The sequence below is a fragment of the Fusarium redolens genome (genome assembly GCF_020744475.1).
Source record: "Fusarium redolens strain MPI-CAGE-AT-0023 chromosome Unknown BKA55scaffold_17, whole genome shotgun sequence".
Taxonomy (NCBI): Eukaryota; Fungi; Ascomycota; class Sordariomycetes; order Hypocreales; family Nectriaceae; genus Fusarium; species Fusarium redolens.
The window spans coordinates 159674-178040 of NW_025763680.1; the positions used below are offsets into that span (position 1 = coordinate 159674).

Below are 18367 nucleotides of genomic sequence, written 5' to 3' on the forward strand. Positions count from 1 at the left end.
CGATGCCGACAGAAAGTCGACATAAACTCACACGAACTCATTTAATCGTACATCAACACAACCCACTACCGAAACCACATATTTAACCCTTGCACGAACACCCACACACTCGCAATGCCTGCACCAAAGCCATGGTTAATAAAAATGGACGCCTTTTTCAAGGCCAAAGGAAGCGAGTTTAAGATGCCAGGTAAGGAAACTTTTAGGGATTGTGGCGCGGAGTGTTTCGAACGAAGATTCGACGAGGAAACTGGGACACTCAGATACAGGCTTTATGTCGACAACACTTCCCCCACGACTTCCCTGGAAAAGGTAAAGAATCGCGCTTTTGAGGTGCTTAAGAAGGTTGGCTTTTTCAAAGATTGGGAATTCTTTCGACTGATTATCACTGATGAGCATGGAAAAAGTCATAGACAGTATTTCATATAAATCAACGACCTTTGTTCAGCGCGGAGAAATAGAACTCAGGATGGTTACTCTCACAGTGATGATGGAAACGTATGCCATCGCCAAATAGTCATTTAGCCTTCAATAGAAGACGCTTACATTCATTTTCTTCTAGTATGCAACACATGAGACAATTGTGAGCTGGATCAGATATTTGCAGTTGAGACCTTTCTGAGAGCATGTAATCAGCACGTAGAACTCAGCAACGAACTTAGCAACATGTGAGACGGCATGAGATTAGGTAGTAAGATTATGAGATTGATGCTTTCTGATGCCTACAGTCATTTGACTCTTGTCTATTGATCGACTTTAAACTACTGGCATGACGCTATATGGAAGGGGGATATCTGTGCCCAACATAATACGTGAAGACCAGTATCATGAAGCAATGGGAAGCATGAATATTCCTCGTCTACAATTTTCAATCAAAGGTTCTATGATAGATTAAACTGACAGGGATTCAGAACAATCTCACCAGATTGAAACATCTTTGGTAATGGTGTATCTCTGACCGGTGCGGGGAAGGGACTGAGGTGTAACCCAACATGGAAAATAACAAGACGCAGCCCTTTGAGGGTCTCACAAGACGCTTATAAGCCCTTCACTCCGACTTTGAGTAACCAAGGGTCTGAGTCAATCTGCTTCCTGAGCTCTACGGATCCTAAGTCATTTACATCCCATGTTGACCAGACGAAACGACCATGGAGAAACTGCGCCTCTGGGGACGCAGCCCATACAGCGAAGCCACCAGGAATATTCTCTGAGATACGTCAGTTACTGGGGCTCAGCACGAAAGCGACGGTTCAACATACCATCTGACCAAGGCAGAGTGTCCTCGGTGTATCCAGCCTTCCTCGCTGCTTCTGTAAAAACAATCGATGGATGAAATGAAATGATTCGCATGTCAGACTCGGGTGTGTCACGAGCAACCTGCTGCATCACGGTAGCGAAGGAGTTCTTGGTCAGTTGGTATCCAGGCATCTGCGGCGCGCTGTCCCAACGATGGATATCTTGAGTCGATACCGACACAACAAACTATAATCAAGGGTCAGTCAATCATTCTAGTTAGTTTTGGTAGGTCGACCTTTTGTTTCGTATGTCCGGGCTGCTTATAGAATCTCTCAACGAGGTATAAAGGAGCATGCACGTTGGTCTCAAAGTCCTGCCACAGCCTATCCGCGCCTTGCTCTAGAATTGGCTGAAGCGCTGGTTGACCTACAGCATTGACAATGAGAACATCAATCGAGATATTGTCTCTCTCCAGGTCATCCCAGACTTGTTGGGCCTGGGTTCTATTGAACAAGTCGCAGGTACGCGTGGTCACTTTGGTGCTGGGATAAGCGTCGTTCAGCTTGGAGGCTGCCTCGTTCGCAACATCACTACGGCGACCTAAGATGATAACATTGGATGCACCCGCGATACAATAGTTTCGTGCAATTGCATGGCCAATGCCTGCAGAGCCGCCGCAGACGAGGACAGTTCGACCGGTTTGTGACAACTCTGGTCGCTGAGCTGAGATGGCTTCGTAGGGCTTGGCATGGTTTCGCTATATCAAATTAGCTTGATGGTGATCATAAAGAGAGCTAGTTTATCCCACGATTGTGATACCGTTGATAGTTGCGGTTGGAGAATTCATTGTTGATGCCTCGTTCTCCGCGATTCCAATGGGGACTTGAGTTACGTTTCGTTAAGTTGTTCTCCTAGTCCGAAGGGTAAAAGATATCAAACTCTGTCAGACAGTTCGATAGTTATATACTTGCCTGGGCTTACCTATAAGGATTCACTTATGAAGCCGACGATTGGCTGCCCCAGTGTATTTATCTCGAGAAGGGAAAGATCAGCGCGATGGATCGTAACCCTCGTCGCTGTCCCTCCTAGCGCTGACGCCAGAGACGACAGGCTAGGGGAGGCAAGAAAACTTAGGACCTTGATCCTAAGTGACAAAAAGACTTAGGTAAGTTACTATAGGCTTAGGAGATTTCCTCAAAAGTTTATTTTGGCACCCTGGATCAAGGTCTGAAGTTTTCTTGCTCCCTGAGGACAGGTTACTGTTTACAAAACCCACGCCGCATCCTCTTATTCCTTCCGAATGGAACCGGAAGCCCATTCGTAAGCAGATAGCCTATTATGTAGCTACCGAGCATTGTATCCAATCGGCGAGATCTATCAAAGGTTGCGGGGTGGAGTCATCAACGTTAATACGGAATTCCGATCCAATGGAAATAGGGCCCCTAAATCCGCCCCGTTGAACCTGATGTCCAATACCCGTGATACGCCGGATATATGCCTCGAGACTGGTGTTTTATTGATACCCTTCAATTATAACGATAGGGAAACTGGAAGTGGTGATTAGACGGCGCTTTGTGTTAACGTCAGAGAGAATGACAACCTCATTATCGAACGCTTATGAATGGCAGTAACTCAAGGACAGCTGTTGGTTATTTAGCTCTCAACTATGAACAGAAGATCTTTTTACCACCTTCCGTGATAAGCGTAACTCACATGATGTGGTATAATTGATAAGATGGATGATTACGAGACTGATACTCTATCATATGGATTTCTTTTGCTACCACCTGGAGAATGGCTTTATGTGTTAATACTATGAGGGGCCTCTGGGAATTTGGATCACTACTCCTTGGAGAAACCAGCCATCCCTGAATGAGGAAGTGTTAAAGGGTATACATACCTTAATTCTTACCTAGAGACACGAATTCAACTTATGTATTACACAAGCGTCTACAAGAAAGTTTAACTATTAAATATATCACCTAATCCCAACCAACAATGACCAAAATCAGCTATACCAAAATAGTTGTTGTCTTTAAGCAAAAAGCCGACTTAACATTTTGGGCGAATCCAACCTCCGAATATTTGATCAAAGAATGCATTGGCCCTTACGTGAGGGCTTGTGCCGACCACGCAACAAAGACTATCAAGTTCACTTATGAGAAGGAAAACGATGATGCGCAGAGGATGAAGGCCGAGATATGGCCAATTTTCTGTAGGCTGAAGATGTTTAACGAGTGGGAAGTCTCTGAAATAACTGCTACTCGTAAGGATGGGAGGACTGAAACCCTGAGCGCTTGAGGACAAGGAGTTATTCGTCTGGCATTACACCGAACCCCGACTTAGCGGGGGATGTAATAAAGAAGCCTGTATGGACGAACATCTCATTAACAGATCCTTGAATCTCGAGAACATCCTTAATATGGTGTGTTCCAGCTCTATCGTTCCACGTATCTCACGGTTAAATGTTCATAAAACAGTTACGAACAGTGATTTGAACAGCAAAATGTTGAACGGCTAGACAAGGATTCAAGGCATGCCCTTGATTGTATTTAATAAACGCAGTTAGCCTCCTTTGACCTTCTTCTCAGTCTAAACTAGCGATTTCCCTAACGGCTTTATAACTCGTTTCCTCAAAACCTGAGTCTTACTAACAATTCATCTTTCCAAATTCACTTCAAGATGTCTAAAATGATTTTACAGGTTAGTTTCGCCCCAAAACCGTATCACTCAACTGATATGATGCGTGACGCTGACCGCCTCCAAGTAGCCTGTGGTGAGGAGTCTCAGGTTGAAATCATCAGTAACACACTTCAACTGACGGTAACTACGGATTGCAAAGATAAAGAGGTTGTCATGACTGGTCTCACGATCAAGATGGATCAGGCAAAGCTGTTTGAGGACTGGGAGCTTGTGCCAGGATGGACTTGTACGCCGGTGAAGAAGGAGCATTGCTGCCGGATACTTTAGATTCATCGGGGATAGATAAGTAGCAGTGGGGTTGGATTGATTTAGGTGAGGATTTCCGGGGTCGTATTGGGCTATGACGCCGGTAGCTATAATAGACTCCATGTAGGAATTAAGTAGCAAGATAGATTTGACACACGAAGTGCTTCAGACTTTGCTCATCACATTCCAGTAGTTATTTCGAATCACCTGCAGGTTCTAGGGCCCGGGGCCAAATGCCGTACTTTGTGGCTGACTGATAATATGATAGTATTCTTTGCTACATTCCACTGTTTTGAACCTTAACCTATGCATGCATCTGTTGATATTCAATAACGTACTGGAGATTTTGCAGGCAGGTAACATCATGCCATCTATCAATCAATGTTCTGTCGAAATTCCACTTTCCTACAAGGTTCTGTATTCTTTAAGAGCACAGCAGTATACTGAGTTCTAACACTGCATTATTTTAACACCTTCAGTGAGATTAACAATATTGAAGTACTCCCTCTTCAGATGAATCATAAAATAGCATTTTCTAGTCACAACCAGATTCCTTGCTACCTTGTCCCGAATGGGCATAATACGTACCAAGGCGACACAAACTCCTCGCCTGAGACTGTAAGTTCACGAACATGTAGATGCTTCCAAATGATAAGTTATAGCTAAATATTACCTCAATCAGATCAAGCCTTACAGTGATGGCTCAGGGGGCGTGGTCCAAGCTTTTAACTCAGCATTTGGAGGTTCTGCTGGAGGAGTTTTTGGCTACACGATCGCCAATCCTGTGGTCCGGATCGCCATGCTCAGAAGTGATCCAAACGTGAGCTTAGACGACAACAGGGCCCTTCTTGCTGTGTCTACAACCCCTCTCACTGCTAACGGAGATCTCTACAACAACATGCATGATGCGGATGTCACGGTACTGACTTTACCCACTGATCGCCGGCGTATCCATGTAACACTCCAAGCTAGAGATGTCGAGAAAGTATTCGCTTGTGAATTTAGCTTACAAGTGAAATTGAACACAACGATACTGTTGCCTCATTTGGCTTAACCTTCGATATAAACGCTGGAGACGGGCGAAGCTCTTGGCGTTGTGGTTCCGGCTCAATTCAAATAGGAGAGCTTGGCAGCTTATGTTACGTATACCTATCATGCCTAGGGTGGCTAAGAATTTGCACAAGAGGAGCGAGGAGCTGGGTGGCCTCTATCAGTGTATTACTTTCCAACCTATGATTAAGACCCTAGCAATGATTAAGCAAACCTCATTAGCATCAAGTCGCGACGACAACAGTCGTCGATTTTAAAAGAAAATACATCAAGCCTGGCCAGGAGCATGGACTCGAGCGCCTGATTGCTATCTACAAAAGAAAGAAATCACGATTAATAAGACCCACGACAAGATGCTTCGCATTCGTTGGTGTTAGTGTTATGGAGCAACGAGCGGGGATCTACGCGCGGGGAGGAATGTCCGAGCTGTTACGGGGGAGGAGGGTCTGTTGGAAGAATGGGAGCCGTATTACGGGAATGAATGTGAATCATTCTTCAATAAACGTTCCAATAAGATCCTAATGATGCATGGGTTACCAGCCACAAGAGGTAGATCTCGCTGCTGACGCAGGTAATATGGGATAACTACCGTATATCAAGAGGAATGAATTTACATGCATCGCCAATTGAACACATATCTGTCGTGTGCCTTTTCTCTGTTACAAGCCCACCATGATGTCGATCCTCAGCATTAGTCCAAACCTTCTCAATGCCAAGTTCCAAGCCTTAATTCCACGAATTTAAATTCCTCCTCAATCCTGCTTTTTCTCAGCATCCGTCTTAGCCGTACACTATGCATATAAACAATACCTCATCTTGATCTCGATAATCTGAAACGGTGACGATGGAGATGACGTGGGTGTAGTTAGGGCTAGCTCAGTAGCTTGTAATCCAAGACGTTGGTGGATGAGGTCTAGGCCAGAAATAGGCTGGTGGCTGAGACAGCACTGATGTCACGACGCGGAGAAATCATCATGAGCGCATCAGCCATGACGCACTAGAGATCAGCCCCGAAATCTTGTATATCGCAGTTTAAAGCTAAAGAGATAAAGGGCGGTGCTGGCTTGATGAGTGGCTTGTGTTCCTCTGATCTCACTGTTTATCATTTGAATCAATTGAATCGAATCTTATCAGAATTATAGTAATCGGATAGTCGAGAGTCAACATGAGTGGACTGCAAAACAATTTCCAGCCCGTCCTGGCTGAAGATGCCCCCCGCTCGCAGAGCAATGTCGAACGTCGAGATTCCGGGCCATTGAAGGAGATGATTGGTAAGATGATGCCGGTCATCGAACAGAAGTCTCATGATTCTAACTCTTGCGCCACAGCTCAACAGGACAGTCTTTACAAGTACATCAGCGTATGTTTCCATTCAACCGTTGTCGTGGCTGGTGGCTGACATTGTTTAGTGGGAGAATCCCGCCCGAACTATCGGATCCTACTTTGCCGCCCTGGGTTTCATGCTCGCAGTTCATCATATGCACCTTACCCAGCTGACACTCAAGACCATGGCAATTGGCCTAGGAGGTAACAGTCTATCCACGATTCTCGACACAGGCGATACTGATAATTGCTTTCAGTGATGTCCATGGCCGAGTTCGCTGGTCGTTCCTTCGGCCCTAACAACTTTGTGTCTCGTATGCGACCCAGACAGTACAAGACCGTTCCGGAATCAACTCTCAACGCTACTCTCAAGGATATTCACGACTTCATTCAGTATGCTGTTGTCCAGGCTCAGAAGATCCTCTTTGCCGAAGACTTGGAGAAGACATTTGGTGCCTTCGTTGTCACTGGTTCTCTTTACTTCCTGACCCAATTCATGAGTCCTTTCGGCATTGCTATACTCGGTCTGACCACCATCTACACCATCCCTCTCGTTACCTCCCCGCGAGGTCGAGGTATCGCCCGCGATGGCATGGCCCGCGCTCAAGAGATCAGCAACACAGCCGTTGACCAAGCCAGCTCTCTCGCCCAGGATACCAAGGGTACAATGGCCAACATCTCCTCCATGGCTCAAGACACCGCCGGTGACGTGAGGCGACGTGCTGTCAACATGGTTCCTGGTTCGAAGCAGACTGAGAACCGTTCGGATGTTACCTCCATTGTTCCTCACAGTTCTTCTGGGCCCACTCAGGCCAGGGATATCTCCTCCAAGTATCCCCAGGATGATTCCGATACGTCATTTGAGCAGTCTAAACATTTGGCTTCTATGGGCGCTCGCGGCACTTCAGGCAGCCTTGACCGATCACCAATCAAGACTGTCCACGCGGATCCCAACCAATCCAAGGATTTCTCCCAGAGTAGCTTTGATAGCTCTTCCAGCCAGTCCAAGGACACTCCTTCTAGCTTCTCCCACGGCACTTCTGATGACTTCCCTTCCAACAAGTCCAGCTCCAACTTCCCTCCTAGCAAAGATCAAGATATGCCCGACTACGCCCAGAACCGAAAGTCCATTAACTACTCCAAGTTCCCCCATGTCAGCAGCGATAGCTCCGGCGTGCAGCCTGGATCATCCAAACAAGGATCCAGCACACTCTTCGGCAACCAGGCTCCCGCTGGAAAGAAACCTTCCATTGATGAGACCAACTACTCCCTCCAGAACAGAAGCGACCAGACTTCCGACTATCAGCACTTCGTTCCCCGTGAGGCTCTCAACCGTGGAATGCTTGACTCCCAGGCCGGTACCTCCATTGGCAAGATGCCTCTCGGTGAACTGATCGACGAGAAGGAGCAGGCTGGAGATCAGGCTCCACCGATCTCTGCTGGTGGTCTGAACGCCATGAAGTAGTGTTATTTCTTCTAGTAAAAACCCCCGATCTCACAATCTTTCCTTGTGTTGTTCAGTTTGTGGTTACCTTATCAGCCCTCTGAACGAGAGAGATCGGGGAGATACAGCTTTTCCGAAGGGAATATCTGTATATCTCGTTCAGAGCCTGGCCAAGGTGATTGCAAACTGAACATGATTTGGAGTTTGGGAAGGTCTGGCGCATTTATAAAACATGGAAAACCAACTATCACTGGGATCGTCACCATGTAACATCATATAGGAAATTATTTTATGATATTAACGACTTGATTGGCTCAACCTCTTGTGTCATCCCATTGCGACTGTAATGCCTAAAAAGTTCAACCGCGAGTCAAGTTCATAGATTTAAAGTCTGTGGCTCGCTACGCGTTAGCCTTGATTGACAAACGAAGACTGGTATATATCTGGGACCCTATAAAAGATGTTAACAAAACCGAACATGACGCAAATACGCATACGGTAGTAAGATCATATCAGAGTAGTTACTTACACATATGTCAAAACGAACGTTGCCGTCGCCCGGTCTGCATGACCAATATTTGAAGTAAGCTACATCGACATCAGCCTTCCGTCAAGAGAACACAAGCCGATGCTCACGTTAAGAGTCCGCTCTTCAAAAGACATGCTGGCATGCTGGGGCTCATTGTAGTAATGGTAATTATAAGTATCTTGGTTGATGCCCTGATCGATGGAAGATAACGAGACGCACGCCCAGTTGTCTCGGACGCTCAAGTATGGATTACTTGCAAGAAAGCGAATATAGACAGTGGCGCCATTTTTGCTGGTGAGTGAGTATCCGACTATGCCTGCGGACCCAACGAAAGGTGATCTCGACGATATTAGATGACCCGCATCTCCCTTTTGAAAAGGCTTGATCTGTATACTCTTTAGCATGGGTGTACGAGACTGTTCTACGGAGAACATACTGTCGTCGGGCCTGCCCCGAAATCTCCCCAGTCACTGAATGTTGTTGGGTTTGGGACTAGGGTGAATGGGGTTTGGTTATCGACGATAAAGAAAATTTGGTTCTTGTTATATGGTACATTAGACTCGGGATATGACATCTTTGCAGCTGCGTTGAAGTCCCTTAGGCAGAAAGCGATGGCTGAAAAAGGAATCTTGACTGTCTACAAAGAATGAAGCTATCGCGAGTCCACGAGCAAGCAACAGGGTGGTTATATAGCGCATGCTGATAATCTTCCTGTTAACGAGGACAGACACAAACCATTGAACTCATAGCTCCAACTGGCAGCAGCGCAGCAGTCCGACCCCTGTCTCCAAAACGCCAGTGCAGGAACGCCTTGTGAGGCTATTGACGACGCTAGACTCCTCCATCCAATCATTTGAGGTCCTCTCACCATCACCTTCAAGCCACAATGTTCAAAGTCCAATAAACATGCGTGAGTAGACGCCTGTTGATATGTTGAAGGGTTCAGCTGCTTGCGTGCTATCAATGAATGCTACCCTGAACTGGTCGAATTAAGACCAGCAAAAAGCCACTATTGATTAGAGTAGGCAGAATGTCCGGCGATAACGTGGCGGGACACGGATATCACGGCACTCTCGCAAGCTTGTGAACGTTAGCGATATTGGATAATCGGAGAGTTAATGAAGGTTACGTCTAACTTTAATTATGAAGCAAATAACCAAAACATACTGCACAGAATATTTAGTGCTGGACTACAAAACTTATACATGCCCCTACCTTTCGGCAATCAGGTGCCCGTTCTTCGAGAACTTGTAAATACCCTGATCACACAGAGAACGGCAGAGCGGTCGCGTACTCAAATCCCAGCAGCGACAATAAATTAGATCCCATGGCCGTACGGGAATCTGTTACGGAAAGGTGCCAAGAGTTTCGTGCAAAAGAATGGCAAAGCTAATAATTGCCCGGGCGTCAGTTGAGCTTCCCGATGACGCGATTCAACCTAACACCACCATCAACATTGAGCGTCTGGAAAGCTGAAATGGTCGCTGGTCTTATCAACAATTAGCTAACCTCGTATTATATCTGCATATATTACAATTTGATTAATAATTGTGGATAGCTTGCTCCAGACAATCACTTGTTCGTCATTATTGATCTTCGATCGGATATTCGGAAGTCTGGTAGACTACGTCATGAATATGGATGATCGCGATATAAGTGGACGCAACCTCAGTGTCCAAGGTCCATGTATCTTCAAACTAACAGATCCTCATTATTCTTGGCACACTTGTAAGAACTTGCGAAATGTCGGATCCGCGGTCACCGCATCTTAAAACGCGTGATACCCCTCCATGGGGTTTATACCAGCGCGAGAACTTTTGGAAACTGAATGACGGTGCAGTTCCGCCATTCAACACACGTAGGGCAATCTCAAGACCCTTTAAGCTGGTTGATACTGATACTTTCAGACCCCGATAAGCTTGAGGAACTCGCCAAGAAGAAGCTCACTGAAAATGGCTGGCTCTATGCATCATCCAACGCAGGCCTATCGGATACACATCTGGCAAACCGTCAGGCTTTCTTCCGACACAAGATTGTTCCTCGCCAACTCGTAGATACCAACGATCGTTCGACAAGAACTACCATCTTTGGCCACGAGGTCTCTGCGCCGTTTGGAATTGCGCCTATTGGGATTAATAAGATCTATCACCCGCAAGGCGAGCTTCCTGTTGCTAAGGTTGCTGGTGAGCTTGGAGTCCCGTACAGTCTTTCGACTGCTGGATCATGTCCTATTGAAGATGTTGCAGAAGCAAATAATGCTGGACGAAAGACTGCTCAGAACAGTGAAGAGGGCCATCGTATCCCCGAAGCCCCCCGCTTCTTCCAGCTCTACATGCCTCATGATGACGAGCTAACGCTGTCATTACTCAAGCGAGCCCACGAATCCGGATTCTCTGCATGTATCTTGACAACAGATACGTGGCAGCTCGGATGGCGACATGACGACATCGCGACATCAAATTACGCATTCTATCGTGGCATCGGCGCCGACTTGGGTCTCTCAGATCCCGTCTTTCAGAAACGACTCGCAGAATATGGCATCGACCCAAAGAAACAACCTGCAGAGGCTGGAGCACTCTGGATCGATAACGTCTGGCACGGCCGTGCATGGTCATGGGAGAAAGCTGTCTGGGCAAGAGAGAAGTGGCAAGAAATCAGCGGCGGGAAGCCTTTCTTGATCAAAGGCATTCAGCGAGTCGATGATGCTGAGAAAGCAGCTGATCTGGGCTTTGAGGGTATTGTTGTTAGTAATCACGCCGGCCGGCAGGTTGATGGAGCGATTGGAAGTCTCGATGCTTTGGAGCAGATCGCTGAAAAGGTCGGCGATCGGATCGTCGTGACTTTTGATAGTGGTGTGAGGGGAGCAGCTGATATTGTAAAGGCTCTTGCCCTGGGTGCCAAGTTTGTCTTTGTTGGGAGACTTTGGATCTGGGGACTTAGTATCATGGGAGAGCATGGAGTACGTCATGTACTGAAGGGATTGTTGGCGGATTTGGATATTCTTATGAATGTCGCTGGGTTGAACACGGTTGGGGATATCGATAAGAGTCTCATCTCATCTCAACCAGTGGGTTGCAAGAGTAAGCTATAGGTTACAAACACGAAGATGGGGTACGAAGCAGCAGTATGATACAGTTCACTTTCAATGCCGGAAACAAATTTCATTCTTCGCAGCACTGTTTTAACACGGCGATTAAGCTCCAGGAAGCTTACAGCGCCAACTGTCGGCCTTGGTCGTGTTTCCAGATCCATCCCATTTGCTTTCATACGGATACGGGCAATACTCTGGCCACTGTTAGCTCATTGATCCAAGGAAGCCAGCGGGGAACTTACTTCGTTTTGCTGTAGCTTTGCCTGAAGCCCCATTGCTGCCAAACTTGGCGCCAACTATGGTCTCAGGTTCCTGATCCTCCTCAACCCACTTCGTCAAAGCCAACAAAACACTCTCCTTCGCCGTCAGCCTGTCCTTCTTCAAGGGATATACCTGTCCGATATCGAATGCACCAGGTCCCCCTGAGCAGTGATACATCCCAGGGACGAAGAACAGCCTGTAGAAAGAATGCATGTCATCCAGCGTAGCATTAAGGTTGCTTTGCACCTTGGCATAATACTCAGCTGGTAGCTTGGGTGTAATGGTCTGGTCAGCTTGACCATGGTATGAAATTATCTTGCCTCCCTTGGCGTAGAACCTTTGAAGTTCGCCTTCTGCGGCGTTGACTCCTCCTGGATTGAGTTTGATAGCAAAGTCCATGTCTTTGGCTGTGAAGTTGTGAGGTGTCCAATTTGAGTCATTATATACGGCACCACGCCAGAAGTCCTGCAGGCTTTTGTTAGCTCTTATTCTACACCCATGCATTCTATGCATACCTGTAAGACTTTGTAGTTCAACTCAGCGGTGCCGTTGACCTGGTTTGCGGAGAAGACGCTAGTATCAGCACCCAGAGCAAATCCTGGGTACACAATGCTGCCCTCTGAGTCCGCCAGAGGCTCATATGCAGCTCTGACTGATGTGACTTGCTGAGGCTTCAGACACAATGAGCTGTTGAGTAATCCAGTGCCACATGCCATGATCGCTGGGTCGAAGGCATGTGCAGCCGGGTTGTCAATAATACCATCCTCAACACCATCCAGAGGATCAATCATCTCAATCTGTTTCTCGACAATCGCCTTCCACTGCTCTGGTCGAACATAAGCATCGGATTTGAGATCTGGCCATCCAATACGTCGAGCCAGTATGCCCTTGGACGCCACAATATGCAGCCAGTCAATGCCTGGAGCCCCAGCGAGAATTCCATCAAAATCATCAGGATACAACTGAGCATTCTGCAGACCTTGACGTCCGCCAGTGCTACAACCTTGGTAATAACTCTTTGAAGCCTTCTTTCCATAGTATTGCTCCACGATTTGCTTCGCCACTTGAGCCTCGACGTGAATTCCTCTATGTCCAAAGTCGTTGATGACCTCAGGCTGGTTGAGGAAGAAGTCAAAGCCTTGTTCGCCATCGTGGCCCGTGTTGGTTCCGAAGCTGGCGAAGCCCAATTGAGCTCCATTCTGAACAGTTGGGAAGTCGATACATCCTCCGATTCCGCCCGTACCTGTTGCCAGTAGACGTTTGTTCCAATCGTCCGGAAGCCACGCCTCGATACGAACTGAGCTAGAGTCACTCGTTGAGACATTGATAACAACTCTGCAGAGGTTTGCTGTAATGTTGGCTTTGAAACTTGGACCTCCGCATGATGATACTGTGTTTGGTAGTGGAATAACATCGCCGAGGGAGTGGTGCTGGACTGAGGCGATGGTCCCATTAGGAATGAATAGGCTTTTCGCTGAACATTTGGAATGTTCCGTTGCAATCGCCGGAGACACAGCCAGTGTTGCCAGGTATAAGAGCTTCTTACTCATTGACGAGGCCATCGTGTGCGAAGTGATCGGGTCGAGTTATCCCGGTTTTGGGATGGCCTCACCAAATATCAGAACATATTTATACATCTCGTCGGCAAATTACAAGAGGGGTTTCGGCAAACTTATAGACCGACAACAAGATCATGACGGTCTAGTCAATTGCTTCTTCTGGTAGATGACCATGAAGATCAGCTGGGGAAAAAGAGCATGTAACCTCCGCATTTCGGCATCGGCGTCCGTCGCCGAAGATGGAGGTCATCGGTAGCTTGCTGGTCACCTCTGGTGAAGTTAATACTCCTCAAGGTCCGAACCGAGGGTATTAGCCAGTAACCTAAATAAACTGATCAATGTCCGATCGGTAGACACGAGCAGGCATCTAGTCACAGACTACTGGCGCTATAGTTCCGCCCCCGCGTTTTCTAGAACACGAACACGAGGCTTGTAACAATTCAGGTCATTCATTTTCCTTGCATCCTCATGGATGAGAATCGAATAACATCTAATTTTATCAATATTTGCAGAACCGTTCCGCTTTTTTCCAGAACCAGGTTCTTTTCTTTGGTACGTAGAGTTTGCGTAAGTGACGGATGCTGGAGTTGATGACGTAACCAGCTTCGAGCTTTATGATATCATGCAATGGTGAAAAGTACGAAGGCGTAACAGCTCCTGCTTCAGACCTCTCGCAACTTATCGCATCCTCGTTTCAATAGGGTCACAAAACATCAAAATGGTTCGCGTATTCATCACAGGTTCGACAGACGGCATTGGCCAAGCGGCCGCAAAGCTCCTCGCAGAACAAGGCCACCACGTCGTTCTCCACGCCCGAAATGCCGACCGCGCCGCTTCAGCCAAAGCGGCCATTCCCAATGCCGCAGCCGTCCTTGTCGGCAATTTATCATCAATTGACGAGACGAAGAAGCTCGCCAAAGACGCAAACAACGCTGGGCCATTTGATGTCGTCGTACACAACGCAGGCATCGGCTATGGCTCGACGGCATCAAGGGAAATGACTTCGGACAAGATTTCAGCCGTGTTTGCTGTGAACACCCTCGCGCCTTACATCCTCACATGTCTCATGGATAAGCCAAAGAGCAGGCTCTTGTTCATGAGTTCGGATAGTCACTACAGTGGTGATGAGACTCTTAGGAACGCCACACAACACCAAGCTTCATGACACAATGCTCGCAAAAGCATTTGCACGACGCTGGACCGACATCCAAGTTCTCAGCATGCATCCTGGCTGGGTAAAGACCAAAATGGGAGGAAGCTCAGCACCAGTTCAGTTGAGCGAACCAGCCACAGCATTGGCAAGCTGGGTCGCTGGAGAAGGATCTCTGACAAAAATTACATCTGGTGCATTCGTTACAACGAGTGGAGAGAGCAGACCTCATCCTGGAGCGGATAATGTGAGCAAGCAGGAAGAGTTGCTCGAGATATGCAAGTCAGTTTCTGGCGTTGAGGTACCAGGAGAGTAGAGTAAAAATGCAAAAAAGAGAGATGCCTCGCTATTGCTCGCAATCGTTTATAGGAACAGCCCGATGCGGGGGTCGAACCCGCAACCTTGAGATCGCGTACTCGTAAGAGTCTCACGCTCTACCGATTGAGCTAACCGGGCGTGGCTCTGATTGGTTGAGAGGCGAGTGCGAATTGGGTGACAGTTGATTTCGAGGGGAGATGGCTGCTGTGTTTTCTTGCATAGCTGTAGCCGATATAAAACAAATTAGGCCAGAATTACCGCTGTGGAGGATATTTAAATTAGATTGTTATGTGTGATGAATTGTAGGCGATTCATGATGTCGCAAATATGCAATGTTGCGTCGGAACAGGCAAACACGTATCGGAGTAAACACGATGCCAAGTCTTGAGATGTGAGGCTAACGGGCAGAATAGCAGGAACAAGAAGAGATCTGAATTCCAATAACAGAGGAATACTTCTACTCAAGACATGCATAAGTAGTATTTATTGCAGCTGAATAATACGTCCCGGGTAGTAGAGTTTCACGATAAGATAGCTTATCTTATCAGTGCCTCAACCAAAGAAATGCAAGCACCGAGTTCACAACATGCTCGCATCCCGCCATTCCAACCTCATCCAGGAGCAAAAATAATCGCCCCTTCAGCACATTGAAGGCTTCTACAGCAAAAGGAAGGGTCTGGCCGGGGATTGAACCCGGGACCTCTCGCAAGCTAAGCTGTAGGGTTTGCCCTAAGCGAGAATCATACCACTAGACCACCAGACCGAATCAGGCATTGCTGCACGTGATGCTTGTTGTTAGAGTTCGGGGCCAAAATCAAGATCTAAGAAGATGGGGTTTGCTGAAGTTCGGTAGTTGGAGCGTTGTGGAGCGCGGATGAGAACCCGCTAGACATCTCACCTTGGGACTACATCGTTCAGCGAACACTCGAATCACTTCTCATTGTCCATGTACTTTGACAATGGATTTATCAGTCACAAAGCCAGTAGGACATGCTGTTTCTCAAATACCCCCAGTTGGCGTTGAAAGAGAGGCTTGTACATCCATTCATCCCGAAGGTTTCTTCCTGCGCCCTCCGCCGACACCTCACCATTTATCGTCCTTTATAACGCCCGACGCCAAACTATTCCAAACGATACATATGGGCGCTGCTGTAGTAGATGCCGAAAAGTGGTTACTAGTAGTCGATGGCCTTGTCCGAAACCCATTCTCTCTCTCTTTGGCACAACTCAAGGCGTTACCTCAGACTTCCGTTACGTCCTTTCACGAATGTTATGGAAGTCCTCTGAAACCGCCAACTAGTAACCCATGGCGCATCGGCAATGTCTTATGGACTGGTGTTCGGCTGTCTACTATCCTAGCTCTCGCTGAGCCACTGCCTCAAGCGCGCTTTGTCTGGTCAGAAGGTCTCGATCATGGAAAGTTCTTTGAGTACGAAGCAGACCGCTATCAGAAAGACTTACCAGTAACAAAGGCGCAAAGGCCTGAGGTCCTTCTGGCATGGAAGATTAACGGAGAGCCACTCAGTAAAGAGCGAGGGGGCCCGGTGAGAATTGTTGTCCCTGGCTGGTTCGGCACGAACTCGACAAAGTGGCTTTGTAGGCTTTCGCTACAGGAGACTCGCGCACCTGGTCCTTTCGCTTCTATTCTATATAACGAGAAAGACCCAACGGACCCTGAAGGAGTGAGGATGCGGCCGGTATGGGAAGTCGAAGTTAACTCGATGATGACGAAGCCCGAGGACTCAGCAGTCATCTGTGCAGGCTTGGTAACGGTCGAAGGATGGGCTTGGAGTCATGAAGGTGTAGCACTGGTAGAAGTTAGCAAAGATCAAGGACAGAGCTGGGTTCGAGGGAAGGTTGAGGATAAAGAAGAGCAGGCTTGGCAAAAGTTCACCGCGGCTGTTGAGCTCGAGCCTGGGGTTTGGAAACTGATTGCTCGGGCGACGTCTGAAAGTGGGATGAAGCAGCCTTTGACGGGAAGACGCAACCATGTCCACAGCATTACGGTAAATGTCAAATGATGATGTTCAGTAATTCGTTGATGTTCAATTGTTTCGAGGACAATAGGTTCGCCGTGGAGAAGGCTTTCTCGTAGCAATAGCACTGACAAAGGATACTCGGGAACAATAAAAAGTCCCTGCGTCTGTTCTTCTTTTAGCTGCGTCGAGCAGTGCTGCCTCTTTGTTCAAAATAATGGTCAGAGCTCCCCACCAACCCTCGTGACTTCGATCTTCCACTGTGCATCACAAAGGGAAGCCATGAACAGAGACGCGCTCTAAAAAGTGATAAATCAAAGTCCTATGAAGCGAAACGGGTCTTCTCTTTTCACCCAAGCATACCGACATACATTCTCGCCTCATCTCCCCCGACCTGATACCGAACGCCAGTCTCGAAGCACTACCTCGAGTGCGCTGCCCATCATGGCTACTTTTGAACCCAAGTTCAACAATGAAGTTCAGCAGGTAGGTATTAATCTCATCTCTTATCGTGCGCTTGCTAATCTTTGCAGATGATGTTCGTCGCCGGTGAGACGCAGGATATCGCCAACGAAACCGCCGCCCTTGTCGAGCAGATTGTGCGAGATCAAATCATCCATCTGGTAAGCGCTCCAACTCCATCCCCGAGATATCAAAGCTAATACATAAACAGTTGACCAAGGCGAAAGAGCTCGCCACCCGGCGCGGTGAGAAGTTCATCGCGGTAAAGGACATCCTCTTTCAGGTTCGGCATGATACCGCCCGGATGACTCGTCTTCAGAATGTCATCAGGTGGAAAAGACTTCGCAAGGAAGCGAAAAAGACAACAGATGAAAAGGACAAGCCTGAGAACGATGCCGAAGATAGTCTCTCTGACACCGACAACGCTGCTGAAGACACTGCCAAGAAGACTGTTGAGCCCTCGGCTGCTCTCATGCCGTGGGACGAGGAGTTCATGTTCGGCATTCGACCACCCGACGGAGACGCTGATGCCGTCCAGATCAGCGAACACACCCGCGAGAGACTTATCTGGGCCGACGAGGTAACCAGCAAGATGTCGAAGGAAGAGTACAACAAATGGTGCTCCTACCGCAAGGCTTCATTCCACCGTGCCAAAGAAGCCAAGTTCCGAGAGTGGGCCTGCATCGGAGTCGTCGCGGATCTCAGAAAGAAGGACGACGCGGTTGAGATTCTGGGCTCTATTGCCGTGGAAATGGTTAAGCGCCTGACCGATATCGCCTTGTCCATTCAAGCCCAGGAACTGACGACCAAGGGGGGCAACGACGAGGTGGCTGCAGCTATACAGGCTAGAAGGCAGGGACTGTTCATCATGTCGAACCCGCAGCGACCGGCTATTGATGTTGGACACATTCGAAAGGCGTTTGAGCAGACACAAATGAAGCCGAAGCGACGTGGGTATCAGCTGAACCGGGTTGTTGGGCCAAAGCCTTTGGAGCTGATCTAGTTGGGGAGAAGGGATG

The 18367-nt window shown here is 47.8% G+C and overlaps 9 protein-coding genes and 2 non-coding genes across 11 annotated transcripts; 6 read left to right on the top strand and 5 right to left on the bottom strand.

The window, feature by feature from the left end:
- Positions 1 to 1037: 1037 nt before the first annotated feature.
- On the bottom strand, positions 1038 to 2083 carry BKA55DRAFT_597671 (uncharacterized protein; the record flags this gene model as incomplete). The annotated part of the gene is made up of 4 exons (XM_046196110.1): positions 1038 to 1207; positions 1260 to 1482; positions 1532 to 1993; positions 2045 to 2083. The coding sequence occupies 4 exons, from the start codon at positions 2081 to 2083 to the stop codon at positions 1038 to 1040; spliced, it is 894 nt and encodes a 297-aa protein (XP_046044427.1).
- Positions 2084 to 3918: 1835 nt separating this feature from the next.
- On the top strand, positions 3919 to 5239 carry BKA55DRAFT_543850 (uncharacterized protein; the record flags this gene model as incomplete). The annotated part of the gene is made up of 3 exons (XM_046190640.1): positions 3919 to 4165; positions 4715 to 4803; positions 4868 to 5239. 3 exons carry the CDS (start codon positions 3919 to 3921, stop codon positions 5237 to 5239), a joined length of 708 nt encoding a protein of 235 aa, XP_046044428.1.
- Positions 5240 to 6272: 1033 nt separating this feature from the next.
- Positions 6273 to 8287, top strand: BKA55DRAFT_652165 (Reticulon-domain-containing protein). Its single transcript, XM_046197332.1, has 4 exons — positions 6273 to 6506; positions 6564 to 6595; positions 6645 to 6762; positions 6816 to 8287. Exons 1-4 carry the CDS (start codon positions 6401 to 6403, stop codon positions 8021 to 8023), a joined length of 1464 nt encoding a protein of 487 aa, XP_046044429.1. The 5' UTR covers positions 6273 to 6400; the 3' UTR covers positions 8024 to 8287.
- Positions 8288 to 9232, bottom strand: BKA55DRAFT_579263 (uncharacterized protein). Its single transcript, XM_046193830.1, has 4 exons — positions 8968 to 9232; positions 8639 to 8917; positions 8532 to 8590; positions 8288 to 8453 (listed from the first exon to the last, which is right to left on the bottom strand). The coding sequence occupies exons 1-4, from the start codon at positions 9103 to 9105 to the stop codon at positions 8411 to 8413; spliced, it is 519 nt and encodes a 172-aa protein (XP_046044430.1). The 5' UTR covers positions 9106 to 9232; the 3' UTR covers positions 8288 to 8410.
- Positions 9233 to 10274: 1042 nt separating this feature from the next.
- BKA55DRAFT_694838 (FMN-dependent dehydrogenase) lies at positions 10275 to 11622 on the top strand (the record flags this gene model as incomplete). The annotated part of the gene is made up of 2 exons (XM_046200090.1): positions 10275 to 10389; positions 10439 to 11622. 2 exons carry the CDS (start codon positions 10275 to 10277, stop codon positions 11620 to 11622), a joined length of 1299 nt encoding a protein of 432 aa, XP_046044431.1.
- Positions 11623 to 11673: 51 nt separating this feature from the next.
- BKA55DRAFT_137255 (Tannase/feruloyl esterase) lies at positions 11674 to 13786 on the bottom strand. Its single transcript, XM_046184877.1, has 3 exons — positions 12399 to 13786; positions 11865 to 12348; positions 11674 to 11816 (listed from the first exon to the last, which is right to left on the bottom strand). The coding sequence occupies exons 1-3, from the start codon at positions 13443 to 13445 to the stop codon at positions 11725 to 11727; spliced, it is 1623 nt and encodes a 540-aa protein (XP_046044432.1). The 5' UTR covers positions 13446 to 13786; the 3' UTR covers positions 11674 to 11724.
- A 374-nt stretch (positions 13787 to 14160) lies between these two features.
- BKA55DRAFT_694840 (uncharacterized protein) lies at positions 14161 to 14908 on the top strand (the record flags this gene model as incomplete). The annotated part of the gene is made up of 2 exons (XM_046200091.1): positions 14161 to 14542; positions 14580 to 14908. 2 exons carry the CDS (start codon positions 14161 to 14163, stop codon positions 14906 to 14908), a joined length of 711 nt encoding a protein of 236 aa, XP_046044433.1.
- Positions 14909 to 14965: 57 nt separating this feature from the next.
- On the bottom strand, positions 14966 to 15048 carry BKA55DRAFT_t284. The gene has a single exon. It is a non-coding gene; the product is annotated as a tRNA-Lys (tRNA).
- Positions 15049 to 15582: 534 nt separating this feature from the next.
- Positions 15583 to 15673, bottom strand: BKA55DRAFT_t283. Its single transcript has one exon. It is a non-coding gene; the product is annotated as a tRNA-Pro (tRNA).
- Positions 15674 to 15754: 81 nt separating this feature from the next.
- BKA55DRAFT_579270 (Oxidoreductase, molybdopterin-binding domain-containing protein) lies at positions 15755 to 17078 on the top strand. Its single transcript, XM_046193831.1, has one exon. It carries the CDS (start codon positions 15870 to 15872, stop codon positions 16929 to 16931), a length of 1062 nt encoding a protein of 353 aa, XP_046044434.1. The 5' UTR covers positions 15755 to 15869; the 3' UTR covers positions 16932 to 17078.
- Positions 17079 to 17330: 252 nt separating this feature from the next.
- On the top strand, positions 17331 to 18351 carry BKA55DRAFT_597678 (transcription initiation factor IID, 18kD subunit-domain-containing protein; the record flags this gene model as incomplete). Its single annotated transcript, XM_046196111.1, has 3 exons — positions 17331 to 17372; positions 17420 to 17509; positions 17560 to 18351. The coding sequence occupies 3 exons, from the start codon at positions 17331 to 17333 to the stop codon at positions 18349 to 18351; spliced, it is 924 nt and encodes a 307-aa protein (XP_046044435.1).
- Between the last annotated feature and the right edge of the window lie 16 nt (positions 18352 to 18367).